Below are 20,527 nucleotides of genomic sequence, written 5' to 3'. Positions count from 1 at the left end.
ACCTTTAGCCAGACTCTTCAAGAAGAAGAGAGGGCACAAAAAATAAAATCAGAAATGAAAGAGAGGCTACTGCAAACAATTATACATGAACAATTGTGCAATTTAGGAGAAATGGATAAACTCCTATATATAAAATTCCTAAATATACCATCTTCCATCACTGAATCAGGAAGAAATAGAATATCTGAATAGACCAATCACTAGTAATGAAAGTGTATTAGTAATTAAAAAAAAAAAAAACTTTCAGCGTACAGAAGTCCAGGACCAGAGAGCTTCACAGATGAATTCTACCAAATATTTAAAGAAGAGTAAATACCTGTTCTTCTCAAACTGTTCCGAAAAACTGAAGAGGAAGGAAGGCTTCCAAACTCATTCTATGAGGCCAGTATCACCTAATGCTAAAACCAGAAAAAGACTCTACAAAATAAGAAAATTAGAGGCCAATATCCTTGATGAACATAGAGGCAGAAAGCTTCAGCAAAATATTAGCAAACCAAATTCAGCAATATAAAGGATCATATACCATAATCAAGTGGGATTTATTCCACAGATGTGAGGATTGTTTAGCACCTGCAAATCAATCAGTGTGATACAAAATATTAATAAAATGGAGGATAAAAACCATATAATAACCACAATAGATGGAGAAGAAGCATTTGACAAAATTTAACATACATTTATGATCAAAACTCTCAACAAAGTGGTCATAGGGAGAATGTACCTCAACATAATAAAGGCTCTATATGACATATTCACAAGTGACATCATTTTCAATAGTAAAAAGGTGAAAGCTTTTCCTCTAAGATCAGGAGCAAGACAAAGATACCCACTCTCTGGTATTTAACATATTATTAGAACTCCTAGCCATAGCAGTCAGACAAGAAAAAGAAATAAAAGGCATCCGAATTGGAAAGGAAGAAGTACAACTATCACTATTTGCAGGTGACATGATACTATGAATTGGAAACCATAAACACTTCATCAAAAGTCTATTAGACCTAATAAATGAATTCAGTGAAGTTGCAGGATACAAAATTAATACACAGAAATCTGTTGCATTTGTATACACTAATAATAAACTATCAATCAGAAAGAGAAATTAAGAAGACAATCCCGGGCTTCCCTGGTGGCACAGTGGTTGAGAGTCCGCCTGCTGATGCAGGGGACACGGGTTCGTGCCCTGGTCTGGGAAGATCCCACATGCCATGGAACAGCTGGGCCCGTGAGCCATGGCTGTTGAGCCTGCACGTCCAGAGCCTGTGCTCCGCAACGGGAGAGGCCACAACAGTGAGAGGCCCACATACCACAAAAACAAAAAAGTAGACAATCCCATTTGCAGATGTATCAAGAAGAATAAACTATCTGGGGATAAATTTAAGCAAGAAGATAAAAACTGGTCATCATTGATGAAAGAATTTAAAGATAATATAAATAAATGTAAAGTTATACTGTGCTCATGGATTGAAAGATTAATATTGTTAAAATAGCCATAGTACCCAAACAATATGCAGAGCCAATGTAATCCCTATCAAAATACCAATAGCATATTCCATATAACTGGAACAAATTATCCTAAAATTTGTAGGGAACCACAAAAGACCCTGAATAGCCAAAGCAATCTTTTTTTTTTTTTTTAAAGTCCCCATTGGAGTACAGTTGCTTTACAATGGTGTGCTAGTTTCTGCTCTACAACAAAGTGAATCAACTATACATACACATACATCCCCACATCTCCTCCCCCTTGCGTCTCCCTCCCACCCTTCCCATCCCTCCCCTCTAGGTGGTCACAAAGCTCCAAGCTGATCTCCCTGTGCTATGCAGCTGCTTCCCACTAGCTATCTATTTTACATTTGGTAGTATGTATAAGTCCATGCCACTGTCTCACTTCGTCCCAGCTTACCATTCCCCCTCCTCAAGTCCATTCTCTACATCTGTGTCTTTATTCCTGTCCTGCCCCTAGGTTCTTCAGAACCTTTTTTTGTTTTTTGGATTCCATATATATGTGTTAGCATACGGTATTTGTTTTTCTCTTTCTGACTTACTTCACTCTCTGTATGACAGACTCTAGGTCCATCCACCTCACTACAAATAACTCAATTTCGTTTCTTTTTATGGCTGAGTAATATTCCTTTGTATATATGTGCCACACCTTCTTTATCCATTCATCTGTCAATAGACACTTGCCAAAGCAATCTTGAGAAGGAAGAAAATATCTACAGGTATCATACTTCCTGACTTCAAACTACAGTTGTCCATCAGTATGTGCAGGAGATTGGTTTCAGGACCCCCTGTGGATACCAAACTATGTGGATGTTCAAGTCCCCCATATAAAAATGGCATACTATTTGCATATAACCTATACACATCATCCCATGTACTTTAGATCATCTCTAACTTACTTATAATACTTAATACAATTTAAATGCTCTGTAAATAGTTGTAAATGCTCTGTAAATAGTTGCTGACACACAGCGAATTTAAGCTTTTTGGAACTTTCTAATATTTTCAGTCTAATATTGTCTAATATTTTTTTCTAATATTTTCAGTCTGTGGTTGGTTGAATCCATGGAGGTTGAACCTATAGACACAGAGGGCCAACTGCATACTATAAAGCAATAGTCATCAAAACAGTATGGTACTGGCACAAGAACAGACATATAGATCAATGGAACAGAATAGAGAGCCCATGAATAAGCCCATGCACCAGAAGCAAACCAAAAAGACTATCACCCTTGGTCTTGAACATAATTCTGTGAGTTCTAGCCAAAGCAATAATACATAATTTATAAAACAAAGGGTCTAAAAATGAAAAAAAAATTTATGAAAAATAACTTTTCTAAAACAAGCAAAAAATTTAGTAAGAAGAGTTATGTTAATTTTCTTAATGTCTGGCTTAAAAAATAGAGGTGGGTTCTCAAATTTGCTTCTGTGTTGTAATATCACATGCCATATAGTCTCACCTCCATTGTATGCTTGTAAGAGAATGAGAATGAATGAGTTTTTACCTTGTACCTCTGAAAGATTCTCCGAGACCCCCTGGTATCACATCATACTCTAAAATCTACTGGCCTAGTATCTAAGAGATAACTCAATAAATGATAAGTTTCATGTTGTTTTGTTAATATAGATCAAATCATGAAACAGGACAATGATTTTCAAACTGTAGTCTTTGACCCCTTACATCCGAATCACTTGGTATCCTATTTAAAAGATAGGTTCTTGGGCTTCAGCCAGTTGATTCTGATTAACTTGGGTTTAGGTGAGGAATCTACATTTTAGCAAGCTCACAACTACTTCTAATCTACCTAACAATTTTTAAAATTTATTTATTTATTTGTATTTTGGCTGTGTTGGGTCTTCGTTGCTGCATGTAGGCTTTCTCTAGTTGCGGCGAGCGGGGGCTACTCTTCATTGCAGCGTGCAGGCTTCTCATTGTGGTGGCTTCTCTTGTTGCGGAGTGTGGGCTCTAGGTGCATGGGCTTCAGTAGTTGTGGCCTGTGGACTCAGTAGTTGTGGCTCACGGGCTCTAGAGCACAGGCTCAGTAGTTGTGGCACACGGGCTTAGTTGCTCCGCAATATGTGGGGTCTTCCTGGAACAGGGCTCGAACCCGTGTCCCCTGCAGGCGGATTCTTAACCACTGTGCCACCAGGGAAGTCCCTACCTAACAAATTTGTACCTACTGTTTATAAGAATTTAGAATCATGGAATCTTAGAGCTAGAAAAGACCTTTAAAAATTAGCTAGTAGGGGCTTCCCTGGTGGCGCAGTGGTTGAGAGCCCGCCTGCCGATGCAGGGGACGCGGGTTCGTGCCCCCGTCCGGGAGGATCCCACATGCTGCAGAGCAGCTGGGCCCGTGAGCCATGGCCGCTGAGCCTGCGCATCCAGAGCCTGTGCTCCGCAACGGGAGAGGCTACAACAGTGAGAGGCCCACGTACCGCAAAAAAAAAAAAAAAAAATTAGCTAGTTGTATTCCCACATCTTACAAATGCGGAAAACTAGGCTTACAAAATACAATGGCTTTCTAAAGGCCATACTTAGAAATAAACAAAAAAACTTCCTCACACAAAGTAGTTAGACAGTGGTTCAGTAAGGATCAAAATTAGATGCCAGAATGTTTGGCACAGACATGTGGAGGAGTAGATAGATACAAGAAAGAAATCTGAGATAGATTATGTGAGAGAGGGAGGCAGGAAGAAGTTGATGATGTCCTTAGAGCATCTAGCTGTATGCTGATGTATGTCCTTGATTGCAATAGGGAGCACCCATAAAAAAGAACGAAATTATGCCTTTTTGCAACAACATGTATGGAACCCCAAAGGCATTTTACTATGTAGTAGTAAGACAGGGAAAGACAGATATTATATGATCTCACTTATACATGGAACCTACAAAAGTCAAAATCATATAAATAGAGATTAGAACAGTGGTAACCAGGGGCTCAGGGGTGGGGGAAATGGGGAGATATTGGTCAAAGGGAACAAACTTCCACTTATGAGATGAACAAGTTTTGGGAATCTAATGTGCAGGCTGGTGACTATAGTTAACAATGCTATATTTTAATACTTGAAAGTTGCTAAGGAAGTAGATCTTAAATATTTTCACCACACACACAATGGTAATTATGTGAGGTGATGGAGGTGTTAATTTTATTTTGGTAATCATTTCACAGTATATATGTGTATCAAATCATCACTTGGTACACCTTAAACTTACACGATGCTGTATGTTGATCGTATCTCAGTAAACTTGGGGGGAAAAAAGAAATAGGGGCACAGAGATGATGTGGCTGAGCATACAGCAAGTAGGTTTCAGCTCTCCAAGTGGTATCCCAGAGGAACTGGTAGACAGTGTCCACATTCGTAAGCCTGTTAAATGCCTATTTATTCTTTTCAGTTGAAGTTTATTTTTGTAAAAGTAATAATTTCCTCCTATTTCTTTCCTTCTGCATTAATCTGTGCAGGTATTAAGCTGTACTGCTCCCTGCTAGCAGTATCCTGACTGGTGAAAATGTCTCGATAATGGACTGTGCAAATCCAAATTTATAAAATGCAGTTGATATGTCAGAGAATATAAAGTTGAATAAGTAGCAAAGGGTCAAATTATGGAGAGCCTTGAATGCTAGTTAGAAGATTGACTATATCTTTTGGGAAAGAACTACCATAGATTGCCAAGGGAATAACATCAGGAAATTAATGACTTGGGAAGATTTGTCACCTGTGCTATACAGGTAGGATTAGAAGGTTGAGAGCTTGGGTGCATAGGAGATTATTTTACTAACTCAGGCATGAAGTGATAGGGCTGACATTACACTGTATAGTACAATAAATTTAAAGAAAGCAATCAAGAAATGTTTTAATCTAAGATTAGTGATTTGATAATAATATTGAGAAAAGAAAATGAAGAATAGAAAATAATTTTGAAATATTAGTCCAAAGTACTATTGAAAAATATAGGTAAGTGGATGTACAATGTTAAGAATGATTTTGGTTTTAAAGATACAGAGAACAAGGTGAAAGTTGAACTTCCAAGTGAAGAGCTTCAGGAGTTTGAAATTTGGACTGTAAGTTAAAATTATATATTTAGCATTCATTATTATAATATTAAAATTGCAATAGTAACAATAGATAATTGTTAAATGGAAGTGAAAGGAGATAAGGGCATGAAAAAGGCATTGATAGTGAGATGTGAAATATAGTCAGAAAGTTCAAGGAGAATGAATACAGAGAAAAAGCCATTGTGTTTGGTAATACTGGAGATCATTGATGACTTTCAAGGAAGCATTTTTAATGGAGTAGCATGTTTATATAATAAGCATAATTCTGTATTCGTTTTACCATTGCTGCCATTCTGTTCCTTGAATATTCCCTAGTGTATTGGCACTTGATGTTCCCTCTAGCCAGCCTGAAATTCCCCGAGATTTCCCTGTGACTGGCTCTTTCACTTGATTCAGGTTTCTGCTTAAAGACTTACTTCTCAGAGGCCTTCCTTCATTGTGCTCTATAAATCCTTCACCTCCTTGACACACATACATATAATCAGCCACTGTATATTAATTACTTTATTCTCTTTATAGGATATCTTATTCTCAGATATTACCTTATTTATTTTTTAAAATTTTTATTTACTCTCCTCACTGTAAACTCTTAGTAAGAATAGTTACCATGTCATTCTTTTTATATACTGTGTGTTTAATGCTCAGAGTAATTTTTTTGTTGTTGAAGTGTAGTTGATTTACAATATTGTGTTAGTTTCAGGTGTACAGCATATTGATTTGTCTTTGGGTTTTTTCTGCAGACTATATTCCATTATAGATTATTATAGATATTGGGTATAATTCCCTGTAGTAAGTTCTTGTTAATTATCTATTTTATGTATAGTAGTTTGTATCTGTTAATCAAACACTCCTAATTTGTCTCTCACTCCCACTTTCCTGTCCTCTTTGGTGAGCATAGTTTGTTTTCTGTGTCTGTGGGTCTGTTTTGTATACAGATTTATTTGTATTGTTTTTTAGATACCTCATATAAGTGATATCATATAGTATTTGTCATTCTCTGTTTGACTTATTTCACTAAGCATATTCTTTAGGTCCATTCATGTTGCTGCTAATGGCAATGTTTTGTTCTTTTTTGTGGCTGAGTAATATTCCATTGCATATGTGTGTGTATGTGTGTATGTGTGTGTCTATATATATATATATATATATATATATATATATATATATATATATATATATATATCACATTTTCTTAAGCCAATCGTCCACTGACGGGCACTTGAGTAGCTTCCATGTCTTGGCTTTTCTAAATAGTGCTGCCGTGAACATTGTGGTGTATGTACCTTTTCGACTTACAGTTTTTGTTTTTTCTGTATATATACCCAGGAGTAGGATTGCTGGATCATATGGTACCTCCATTTTTTGTTTTATAAGGAACCTCCGTACTGTTTTCCATAGTGGCTGCACCACTTTACATTCCCACCAGCGGTATTCTCCATAACCTCTCCAGCATTTACTTTTTGTAGACTTTTTGATATTAGCCATTCTGACCAGTGTGAGGTGATACCTCATTGTGGTTGTGATTTGCATTTCTCTAATAATTAGCAATGTTGAGCATCTTTTCATGTGCCTGTTTGCCATTTGTATGTCTTCTTTGGAAAAATGTCTATTTAGGTCATCTGCCTATTTTTTGATTGGGTTGTGTGTTTTTTTGATATGGAGTTGTATGAGCTGATTGTATATTTTGGATATTAACCCCTTGTCAGTTCACATCATTTGCAAGTATTTTCTCCCATTCAATAGGTTGTCTTTTCATTTTGTTGATATGCAAACGCTTTTGAGTTTGATTAGGTCCCATTTGTTTGTTTTTGCTTTTATTTCTTTTGCCTTGGTAGACTGACCAATAATGAATGGGCAAAGGATCTGAGTAGACATTTCTTTAACAAGGTATACAAATGGCCAGTATGACCAGGAAAAGATGCTCAACATCATTAGTCATCAGGGAAGTCAAATCCATAGTGAGATTCCACTTCACACCAACTAGAATGGCTATATTCAATAGACAGACAGTAACAAGGATGTGAAGAAATTAGAATCTTTATACCTTATTGTTGGGAATATAAAATGGTCTGTCTACTTTGGAAAACAGTTTGTTAGTTCCCCAAAAGTTAAACACAGAATTACTGTATGACCTAGTAACTCCACGCCTAGATTTATACCCAAGAGAATTGAAAACATGGTCAAATAAAACTTGTACAGGTATGTTCATAGCATCATTATTCATAAGAGCCAAAAGTGGAAACAACCCAAATGTTCATCAACTGTTGAATAGGTAAGCAAAATTTGATATATCCATACAATGAAATAGTATTTAGGAATGAATACTGACATGTGCTGCAATGTGGATGAAACTTGAAAACAATATGGTAAGTGAAAGAAGCCAGTCAGGAAAAGGTCATGTATCTTATGATTCCATTTATATGAAATGTCCAGGATAAAAAATTTTATAGAGATAAAAAGCAGATTAGTGTTGCTTGGGGATGTGAGCAGGAGGAGAGAAACTGGGATTGAGTACTAAAGGTTACTGGATTTTATTCAGGGAAAATAAAAATCTTCTAAAGTTAGAATGTGATGATTGGCTATACAACCCTATGAATATATTTAAAAACATTGAATTACACATTTAAATGGGTGAATTATATGGTATTTGAATTATATCTCAAAGTTGGTTTAAAAAATAAAATGGCAGAAATAATGCTAAACACATCAATTATAATGTAAATATGAATTAAGGTCTTTTATTTAAAATTTTAAAAATCCTGAATGATGTGAATAAAAAGGTAGGGTAGGGAACTCCAAGAGTCCATATTGCCATAAAAATAATGAATCAACTGGCAAAAACTGTCAGAATCAACTTTTTTTGAACTCAGGAAATGACCAAAGGCTTACTGCTACTGGGGGAAAAGGCAATTAAGAAAAATCAGATGGGCTTCCCTGGTGGTGCAGTGGTTGAGAGTCCGCCTGCCGATGCAGGGGACACGGGTTCGTGCCCCGGTCCGGGAGGATCCCACATACCGCGGAGCGGCTGGGCCCGTGAGCCATGGCCGCTGGGCCTGCGCGCCCGGAGCCTGTGCTCTGCAACGGGAGAGGCCACAACAGCGAGAGGCCCGTGTACCAAAAAAAAAAAAAAAGAAAGAAAAATCAGATGAACCTCGTTAAGAGAGGGAAGAGAGTGGCCAACATGGCAGAGTAGAAGGACCCCAAGCTCACCCCCTCTCATGAGCACACCAAAATCACAACTATCTGCAGAACAAACATCATTGAAAAAGACTGAAACCTACCAGAAAAGATCCTCTACAACTAAAGATACAAGGATGGAACCACAACTAGACCCATAGGAGGGGCAGACTTGAAATATAATCAAATTCCATATCTCTCAGGTGGGCGACCCACAAACTGGAGAATAATTATATTTGCAGAGGTTCTCCCACAGGAGTGAGAGTTCTGAGCCCCACATTAGCCACCCCCCCCCCCGCCCAGGGATCCAGCACCAGGGAAAAGAGCCCCCAGAGCATTTGTCTTTGAAAGCCAGTGGGGCTTGATTGCAGGAGCTTCACAGGATTGGGGGAAATAGAGACTTTACTCTTAAAGAGCGCACACAAAATCTCACTCATACCAGGACCAAGGGCAAAAGCAGTAATTTGATAGAAGCCTGGGCCAGACCTACCTGCTAGTCTTGGAGGGTCTCCTGTGGAGGTCGGGGTGGCAGTGGCCCCCTGGGGACAGCGACACTGGTGGCGGACACAGTGGGGAGCATTCATCTGCAAGAACTCTCCTGGAGTCTGACATTTTGGCATCAAGACCTGGCCCCACCCAACAGCCTGTAGGCTCAAGTGCTAAACAACACACCTCAGGGCAAACAACAAACTGGGTGGGGATGTGTCCATCTACAAGCAGGCTGCCTAAAGACTCTCTGAGCCCACAGCCACCTCTAGACATGCCCCTAGCACGGCCCTGTCCATCAGAGGACCAAGACCCAGCTCAACCCACCAGCGGGGCAGGCACTGGCCCCTCCTGCCAGGAACCCTACCCAAACCTTTAGACCAGCCTCATCCACCAGGGCGCAGACACCAGAAGCAAGAAAACTACACTCCCACAGCCTGCAGACTGAGTCCACAAATCCAGACCAGACACTACCCTGGGACCAGCTGGCCCCTGGCTCTTGGGTGATGAGAGGGGTGTGCACTGCTGGGATGCATAGGACATCTACAGAGAGCCACTTCTCCAAGGTTGAGAAACTTAACCAACCTGCCACATACAGGAAAATACAAGTAGCAATTTAGACAAAATGAGACAACAGAGGAATATGTTTCAGATGAAGGAATGAGATAAAACCCCAGAAGAAGAACTAAGTGATGTGGAGATAGGCAGTCGACCCTAGAAGGAGTTCAGAGTAGTGATCATAAAGATGATCAAAGAACTTGGGAAGAGAATGGATGCACAGAGCAAGAAATTAGAAAATTTTAACAAAGAATTAAAAAATATAAAGAACAACCAAACAAAATTGAAGAATACAATAACTGAAATGAAAAATACACTAGAAGAAATCAATAGTAGACTAAACGAGGCAGAAGAACAGATCAGTGAGCTGAAGACAGAGTAGTGGAAATCACTGCCACTGAACAGAAAAAAGAATGAAAAGAAATGAGGGCAGTTTAAGAGATCTCTGGGACAACATCAAGCACGCTAATATTTGCATTATAGGGATTCCAGAAGGATAAGAGAGTGAGAAAGGACCTAAGAAAATATTTGAAGAGGTAATAGCTGAAAACTTCCCTAACCTGGGAAAGGAAATAGTTACCCAAGTCCAGGAAGTACAGAGAGTTCCATATAGGATTAACCCACAGAGGAATACCCCATGATACAACCTAAATGTCCATTGACAAATGAGTGGATAAAGAACATGTGGTGTATACATAATGGAATACTACTCAGCCTTAAGAAAGAATGAAATAATGCCATTTTCAGCAACATGAATGGACCTAGAGTTTATCATACTAAGTGACACAAGTCAGACAGAGAAAGACAAATGATATCACTTATATGTAGAATCTAAAAAATGATACAAATGATACAAACTTATTTATGAAACAAAAATGGATTCACAGACATAGAAAAGAAATGTATGGTTACCAAAGGGGATAGTGGGGGTTGGGGTATAGATTAGGAGTCTGGGATTAACATATACGCACTACAATATATTATAAAATAGATAAACAACAAGGATCTACTGTATAGCACAGGGAACTATACTCAATATCTTGTAATAACCTGTAATGGAAAATAATCTGAAAAAAAATATATATATATATATATATATCACTGAATCACTTTGCTGTACACTTGAAACTAATACAACATTGTAAATTAACTATACTTCAGTTTAAAAAAAGAGGCTAGGGGTGTTTTAACTTACCCTGATCATGTCTCAACTTCTCAGCATCCCTGTTACAGGTACTTAGTAATGGAGGGAGCAGAACAAACCTTGTACTCAAAGAACTGTAGTTGTTTTAACCTGACTGATGGTTCTCTGAAAGGTTAGTTCTAAGGGTTTGTCTTCCTTTTACATAACTCAGGATCCTCCCAGAGCTGAGGAGGCTACCTGGGGGTGATTGTCAAAAACAGTTTAAAGGCAAATGTATTAGTTGGTGGTGCCCAGTGCAAGGGTATACAATTAGTGTAAATAATTAATCAAAAAATTTGCAGGGAAAGGCTGAGGATTGAGATGCCTTGGGGAACAAGGGCTTTGAAAACCTCCCACGTACTCTGAGAAATCTAGAAGGCCATATCATGCCCAGGGATGGGTACATGATCAGAAAAGATCCAAGAAGGTCCTGACCATTAGTCTTTTATGCAAGCAGGAAGTGAGGGCTAAGGTAGAGTTTTAATCTGCCTGACTGAGTCTTGTTGGCTTGCCCCAACACACACACAGAGCCCATCTACCAAGACTAGATTAGGAGTTTTGATGTTATTGTTTGTGGTGTTTAAAGAAATCTCTTGGATCACTAATTGATTGCTAAAGTAATAGAACAGAGACTTTAGGGGCCATAATGACAAAGAATATAAACTTTAGAAAATTAGTTCAGAAAACTCACTAAACAAATGTACATCAAGTAGCAAAAACAAAACCTGAGAGGAAGGAGAATCTGATTTCCAGAGTTGCCACATTATAATATTTAAAATGTCTTGTTTTCAAGAAACAGTTTCAAGGCATGCAAAAAAAAAGAAAATTGGCCCATACACTGGGAAAAAAAATTAATAGAAAATGTCCCTGGGGAAGCCCAGACATTGGCCTTACTAGACAAAGATTTAAAAAAAAATTTTTTTTTTTTGCGGTATGCCGGCCTCTCACTGTTGTGGCCTCTCCCATTGCAGAGCACAGGCTCTGGACATGCAGGCTCAGCGACCATGGCTCATGGCCCAGCCGCTCCACGGCATGCGGGATCTTCCCAGACCGGGGCACGAACCCATGTCCCCTGCATCAGCAGGCAGACTCTCAACCACTGCGCCACCAGGGAAGCCCTAAAATTTTTTTAAATATACTCAGAGAACTAAAGGAAAACATGTGAATGATATGTAACCAACTGGATAATGTTAATAATGAGATAAAAATTTTAAAAGAACTAATAGAAATTTTGTAGCTGAAGAGTACAGTAATTGAAGTGAAAAAAATTACTTGAAGGGTTCAGCAGCTTATTTGAGCAGATAGAAGAAAGAGTCAGTGAACTTGAAGATTCTCAATTGAGATTATGCACTCCACGGAAGAGAAAGAATAAAGAATGGGGAAAAATTTGAATACAGTCTCAAAAACTTGTGGGACACCATCCAGCATACCAACATATACATAAGGGGAGTCCCAGAGAAGAGTAGAGAGAGAAAAGGGCAGATAACATTTGAAGAAATGATGGCTGAAAGTTTTCCAAAGTTAATGAAAGATATGATCTGCAGATCCAGGAAGTTCAACAAACTCGTAAGTAGGAGAAATGCAGAGATCCACGTTATGACACATTATAATCAAACATTGGAAGATAAAGACAAAGAGAATCTTGAAAACATCAAAAGAGAAGCAATTCTTCATATGTAAAACATCCTCAATATAATAACAGTTTATTTCTCATCAGAAACTATAGAGGTCAGAAGGCAGTAGGATAAACATATTCAGTTTCCTGGTAGAAAAACACAAAAGCAGAACAAATTGTCAACCAAGAATTCTATATCTGGCAAAACTTCAAAAATGAAGGAGAAATTAATACATTCCATGATAAACAGAAGCTGAGGGATTGTCACTAGTAGACCTGCACTTCAAGAAGCTGTAACGGAAATCTTCAGTCTGCGAAAAAAACACAGTAGACAGTAACTTGAATCCACACAAAGAAATAAAGAATGCTGTAGAAGTAACTATATATGTAATAAAGTAACTATATCAGTGTAAATGTAGTATTTTTGTATCTCCTCATTTTTCCTATTTGATTTAAAAGAGAACTACACAAAACAATAATTATAAACCTATGTTGATGGACACACAATGTATAAAGAAATGACCTATAATAATAGCATAAAGGAGGTAAATGCTATATAGGAACATTTTTGTATACTACTGAAACTAGGTTGGTATTAGTTCTAACTAGATTGTTGTGAATTAAGATGTTAATTATAATTCAGGACAACTGCTAAGAAAACAATAGATAAATAAATAAGTATATACATATGCTTGAAGAAATGAGAAGGGAATGAAAGTGGTACACTAGAAAATATTTAGCACAAAATAAAGGAGTAATGAAGGAATTGGGGGACCAAAGAGATATACAGAAAATGCAAAATGGCAGAAGTAAATCTGTCCTTATCAGTAATCACATTAAATATAGATGCATTAAAGACACCAGTAAAAGAAACAAATTGGCAGAATGAATTTTTAAAAATCATTCAACTATATGCTGTCTACAAGGGACTCACTTCAAATATAAGAACCCAAGTGGTTTAATGTGAAAGGATAGAAATATTTCATGCAAAGAGTACCCTCTGCAAGATAATATAGCTGCAGTAACTATATTGCTATCATGCAACATAGACTTCAAGACCAAAATTATACAATAAAGAGAGAAGGATATTACATAGTGATGAAAGGATGAATCCATCAAAAATACATAAAATTACAAACATATATGCACCTGAGAAAGTCACAAAATATATGAAGGAAAAACTGACAGAATTGAGGGGAGAAATAGACAGTTCACCAGTAATAGTTGGATACTTCATACCCCACTTTTAATAATGGATAGGACAATCAGTCTGGGGATCAACAAGGAAATAAAAGTCTTGAACAACATCAACTAACTAAACGTAACAGATAAATAGAGAACATTCTACCCCAAAACAGCAGAATACATATTCTGCTCGAGTGTACATGAAATACTCTTCAGCACTGATCATACGTTAGACCACAAAACAAGATTCCATAAATTTTAAAATATTGAAATCATGCAAGATATCTTCTCTAACCACGAGGAAATGAAGTTAGAAGTCAAAAGGAAATATGAGAACTTCACAGATATAAAGAAATTAAGCAAGACACTCTTCAAGGATTAAAGCAACTGGAACTCTCATTCTTTGCTGGTAGAAGTACAAATTGGAATGACCTGTTTGGTAAACATTTTTGTATTTTAAGGTTAAGCACATGCTTATCAGATTGCTCAGCAACCCCATTCCTAGGTATTTATCCAAAAGAAATTAAGACATCTGCCCATGCAGTGACTTGTCTGCAAATGTTTAGAGTAGGTAGTAGCCCCAGATTGGAAAGAAGTAAAATATCCAACTGGAAATGGATAAATTGTGGTGTCCAAACAATAGAATACTGCAAAGCAGTGAAAAGGAATTAACTAATAATATATTTGATTATGAAAGAATCTCGAGATTTATTCTAAATGAATTAATCCAGACACAAGAAAGTATGTATGATTGTAGTAATTTGATATTCAGATATCTATACTGGGAAAAAGTAGATGGATTATTCCTAGGAACAAGAAGGTGGGGGCAGGGGGAAGAGAACTATTACCGAAAAACATGAGAAAATTTTGTGGGGTGGTGGAAATGCTTTATATCATGATTGTGGTTTCACTTATGTTGGTAGGCACAACTGTGAAAACTCATCAAGTTATACACTTAAAATTTAAAGTTTTTATTGTTTGTAAATTATACCTCAATAAAGCTGACCCAAAAATGAAAAAAAGAATTATAAAGACAAAAAAATTAACACTTCGGAACCAAGGGGTGGGAGTGGGCCAGAAAACATTATTTGAAGTAAGAGTTTTTAGGAGTAAGACAAAATGGAAATACAAACTGTTTGAAATTTGTGACAATGAGAACATGAAACTTATGGAGTATGGTCAAAACTTTACTCAGAATGAAATTTTAGCCTTAAATTATTTTATCAGTTGAAGTAGTAGTGGTCTAAACAACTCAAGGATTAGAACAATATTCATATCTTCTTCATGGGAAATAGGATGTATTTATTTTTATTTATAGATGTATTTATTTTTATTTAACAAATATACATATGGAACTTACAATGTACTATATCTTTATAAAGATAAAAATGGAAATTAAATAGAAGTTGGTAAGATCTAATTCTTGGAGAATATTGGTAAACTCTGAAAAGCTAACAAAAAATAAAATGGAGTAAATAAATATCCCACATTATGGCTAAGAAAGAGTACAACCACGATGACAAGGAGACTAAAAGTGAGGGAATGCAGTATACAACACAACACTAATAAATTTAAAATATTAATAAAGTGGGTCATTATCTTAAAGAGTAAGTAATCAGAATTTAATAATAAGAGTTTCTGAAATAATTCTTTTCAGCCTTATCTCTCATTATTCCCACATTTTAATCTTTTGCTGCAGCAAAAGGGATCTGTACACTGTTCCCTAAGCAAAACCTGTGTTTTTCCCATGTCTAGCATTATTTGCTCACTTCTATACCCTATTAATGGCATTTTCTTTTCATGTATTCAGATGCTACCTATCTTTCAAGCAGGTACACTTTCCATTTCCTTGAGGAAACTCCCCCTAGCATCTTAGGTGGAAAAGAGCACTTGTGACAGTATGCATGAGTCACTTACTCAGCTTTTTAGAACTATGTATCTTTTAATGCTTTATCTTCCTTCTCCTTATGGAGAATAAATACATGGAATATTCCCTATATGTGTGTGTGTATATATATATATATATATATATATATACCCCATCCCTGATATATATATAACTCTCATTATCCCCCCATACTCTAGTTTATACAGAGTAGGGGCTCTGGAAATAAATATTTAATTGATTGCTAAAAGTGAATCAAGGTGAGATTCAAGTTAGGAAAAAGTGGTTAGCTACCATTCCAGGTAAAGTTAGGATTTCTTTGGGTAGTATTTTTCTAGTTAGGTGTGCATGAATGGGAGAATGTATTCAGTTTTTTCCACTTGAAGGCTCAGATAAAATATATGTCTTGATATAACTGGCATCTTCCTAAGCCTCAAATTCTTTTTTGTAAAAGGAGGACAATATATATATTGAGTTTGTAAGACTGTATGAGACAACGAATGTGTAGCTCCTTGGCACAGCTCTTGGAACATATTCAATCCTGCAAAATTGTTACTTTCCCCACCTTTCATATGAGGTCACAATTACTTGCAACTACAATGTGGTTATTTCCCCATTTTGATATGCCTTAATATTTTGGTTGATAGCAATGAGCACACGTAGGTTGAAACAATACATAATTTAATGTTTAATTCTAATTTAGTTATTTCTTCATTCCCAAGCATAACCTATGCTAGATTGCTTTTTTCTCATTGGGTGTGTTGTAATTTGCATCTTTCAGGTTTTTTATGAAACAGTTTTTATTTTTTCACCTGTCATTGCTGTATGGATTGGTGTACATTGTGACTAATTCTTTCATAGGTCACTGGACTAATTATTTGAGACTAGAACCCTTTGGATGAATGGTTAATATTTAAATTAGTATTTTTCTCTTTTTCCTCTGAAAAGGGAAATTGACAAATTAAGTCATTGTTAATGGATTGCTGTAGTGACATCTGCTTAGTTTGGTGACCTGTTGATGGCTGTGACCTACAGTTACAGGCAAGGTGGAGCTTAGTTGGACAATGGCAGAAGAGTGTTATCTCAGATTTTTGCAGACTTTTGGTATTTAGTCAGTATAAATAACAAAAGCAGAACAAAACAAATCTTTGAGTATCTGGTCAAGTCATTTCCACTGCCTTTTAAAATTATCTCTAGAGTTAAGTGACTATTCTTTACCTGTATTTAATCTTGCATTATATGCCTCCTGAGGCACCTCAACCACCTTGTAGAAACTTAGTATGGTTTTAAATTTAATTATCATGATTTTAACATTTCTGAAAAATAGCACCATTCTGTACCATGTCCCTAAACTCAGAAGTGTTTTTATGAATCTGTTTTATATCCTGTGAGGAAATATGTATTTTTTAGTCTTTCTTGATAGATTTATAATATTTAAAGATGCAATCTCAGAAATCTAAGTGTGAAAATTAGTGTGGTAACGTTCCTAGTACTGGGAGAGGAAAAACACAGCCAACGTTTTATTTTGTTATAAAAATTAGCAGCAAAATAACTAACAGTGATAAAACTCTTTTCGCTTTAGGGCCAAGGAATACGAGAGTTTACTGGAAACAAAAAATTCTGGCTCAGACTCACCCTATAAAGCAAAGTGAGTATTTTATCCTACATTTTAGTTCTTTGTCTTTTCAGTCTTTGCCTGTAACAAAAGCTTATCTGAACCATCATTGTATGCCTGTGGTCATGGACTTTGTATCTGATGCCTAGAATTTTATTCTGCTAACACAGTGGTATCCAACTGGGGATGGTTTTGCGAGAGGACATTTGTCTGTGCCTAGGGGTATGTGATAATATTTTGGTTATCACAGCTTGGAAAAATGGTGCAGCTGCCATCAAGCGTGCAGAAGCCAGGGGATACTGTTAAACATTCTTCAGTGCACAAGATAGGCCTCCACAGCAAAGTATTACCACATCCAAAACATCAGTAGTGCTGAGGTAAAGAAACCCTATTCTAACAAAACAAGTTCTGGCAAGGCTGTACTGGTTCTTACTCTGAGGAGATCTCATTCAAGATTGTTGCAAGGGCCACTTGACAGATGAGGATTTAGACTCCGCCATTGGGTGTAAGCGTAATTACTAAGTGTAATAGCTAAGTAAACAAAAACATCATCATTTTGCTTCTCTCAAATAGACTACCAGTAGAGGTGCAGTGAGAGAAAGGTACTTATATAATACTACCAATGGGGGTACAGACTGGTGTAGTCTTATTGAAAGGCAATGTGAATCTGGAGCTTAGGATGTCCACTTTTATGTTTACGATTAAGATATCTTTTATTCATTATGTATATGATTAAGTTCTAGCACTTGAAGTTGTACTTTATTTTTTTAATTTATAGTTGATTTACAATGTTGTGTTAGTTTCTGGTATACAACAAAATGATCCAGTATATATATTTTTTCCAATTCTTTTCCATTATAGTTTATTACAAGATATTGAATATAGTTCCCTGTGCTATACAGTAGGACCTTGTTGTTTATATATTTTATATATAGTAGTTTGTATCTGCTAGTCCCAAACTCCTAATTTATCCACCAAATAGTTTTGTATTGGCATGTGAATAATAATACAAATTAATGGAATAGATTTTTTAAAACAGTCTAGAAATAGATCCAAAATTTGAGGAAATTTAATATATGATGTGGTATAGTGTTTGCAAAGATGGCCAGAAGTTGTTGAGCCATTCCTGGAGGCATATCCCTTTGCAATATAACTTTGCCACCTCTCCATCAAGGAGTGGACTCTATTTTCCTCACTCTTGAATTTGTTCTGGCCTTTTGACTTGTTCTCATCCACAGTCTACTGCAGAAGCAATATGTGACTCCTGAGCCTTGGCTCCAGAAGTCTTGAGGCTTCTGCTCACAACTTTGCTTTCTTGCTCCCCTGTGACTGCCATATAAGGAAGCTTTGGTCAGCCTCCTTGAGGATGACAGATCACTTGGTCATGGTGTATAATCCTTTTAATATGCCGTTTAATTTGTTATGCTTGTTTTATTGAGGGTTTTTGCATCAGTGTTCATAGAGGATATCAGGCCTTATCAAGCCTCTGCTTGTGTCACATTTGTTTATGTCCCATTGGCCAAGGCAAGTCATTTTGCCAAGTCCGTAGTCACTGTCTGAGGTGACTATGTACGTCATGGCTGGCAAGATATACTTCAAGGGGGACCTTTAATGTAACCATCTACTATACAACTTTCTCTGGATTCTCCTCTTACTTGACTAGATGCTCTTTTTCAGTATCTTTTGCCTGGTTGTTTCTTGTCTCTTTGACCACTGACATTAACATGCCTTTGTCCTGAGAGTTCAAATAGAGAATTACTCCCTTGGTAATCTCATTTAGTTTCATGACTTTAAACATCTAGTATCTGGATGAACTTTAAATTTATGTTTCCAATACAGACCTGTCCCCAGAACTCCAGAACACTATATCCAGCTTCCTATTTAGCATTTCCACTTGAATGTCTCTGTTCACTTGGATGCCTCAAGTGAACATGTGCAAAATCAAACTCCTGAAATTTGCTCCCATACCTTACCCCTCATATTTTTGCTCATCCTTAATTTAAGGATGGCAAGCCCATCCTTAAATTAAGACATCTAAAATCTTTAGAGTCATCCTTTTTCTCACACTCTTTCAGTCCATCAAAAAATTCTATTGGCTCTATCTGTAAAATATATTCAGAATCTGACAACTATTCATTACCTCCATAGTAACTAGTGTAGTCTAACCTACCAGTGTCTCTCATCTGGATTATTGTAGCAGCTTCCTAATTAGTTCTACACTGCTCTGCCCTTGTTTACTACAGTCTCTTCGCCACAGGGCAACCAGGGTATTCTTTTAAATTATAAGTCTAGAAAAATGGCAGTAGCAATAGAAGCATAATTTTTCAATATCTTCAAATTTTAATATAGAAACCAGATAACTAATAAAGAAAACCCAAAACCCATGGAAGCATTTACAAAAAACACTGCATTGCCAGGTATCTGCATGAAATCTGAAATGCAAGTGGATGGGAACAAATAGCCACAAGACCTGCATGGTAATGACATCAGTGTGAAAGAAAGCAAAGAGAAGCAACTGGGATAACAGATGTAAGGAAAGGATAACCCCCAAATAACTAACAGGTTTTCACTGGAAGGTTCAGGGAACCAATTTGAGAGAAGCACCTGAACCTCAGTCTTAAGTAGGTTTCTCAAGAAGGGCTGATGTGAACAATGTTGCCTTAGTTCTTACTCTTTCTTATCAATAATTTTATGCCCTCAAAAATCAGTTTTGCCGGGCTTCCCTGGTGGCACAGTGGTTGAGAGTCCGCCTGCCGATGCAGGGGACACAGGTTCGTGCCCCGGTCCAGGAAGATCCCACATGCCGCGGAGCGGCTGGGCCCGTGAGCCATGACCGCTGAGCCTGCGCGTCCAGAGCCTGTGCTCCACAATGGGAGAGGCCACAACAGTGAGAGGCCCGTGTACCGTAAAAAAAAAAAAAAATCAGTTTTGCCAGTTACAAAATCCTTGACCCACATTTTCTTTTCTTGAGGATCTTAAATACTAAGAGAGAATGAACCTTAGACAATCAAAATTATTAGACATCAACATAAAGACTAGGGATGAATAGTAAAGTTATAGTTTCTTATAGAACTAAGAATAACTGATGGCCAGAAGAAAAAGAATATTATGTAATAACTGTATCTCAGTTGTTTTTATAGTATAACTATAAGAAAAATATTGGGGAGAATGAGAAAAACATATTCTAAAAAATTAACCATTCTCCAGTTATATTGGTGATGGTATTATTGATAATGTTATTCTGAGTCTATGTGCATAATAATAAGGA

The 20,527-nt window shown here is 36.9% G+C and overlaps 1 protein-coding gene across 1 annotated transcript in view; it reads left to right on the top strand.

Moving 5' to 3' along the window:
• SCAPER (S-phase cyclin A associated protein in the ER) overlaps positions 1–20,527 on the top strand; it is a 493,174-nt gene that overhangs the window by 239,089 nt on the left and 233,558 nt on the right. The window contains exon 22 of the mRNA XM_060005554.1: positions 17,227–17,292. Within this exon, the coding sequence (XP_059861537.1) occupies positions 17,227–17,292 (66 nt within the window). The remainder of the gene's footprint in view (positions 1–17,226; positions 17,293–20,527) is intronic.

The sequence above is a fragment of the Delphinus delphis genome, chromosome 2, assembly GCF_949987515.2.
Source record: "Delphinus delphis chromosome 2, mDelDel1.2, whole genome shotgun sequence".
Taxonomy (NCBI): Eukaryota; Metazoa; Chordata; class Mammalia; order Artiodactyla; family Delphinidae; genus Delphinus; species Delphinus delphis.
The sequence above is the reverse complement of the archived record's forward strand: the minus strand, read 5'-3'. Positions and strand labels throughout refer to the sequence as shown.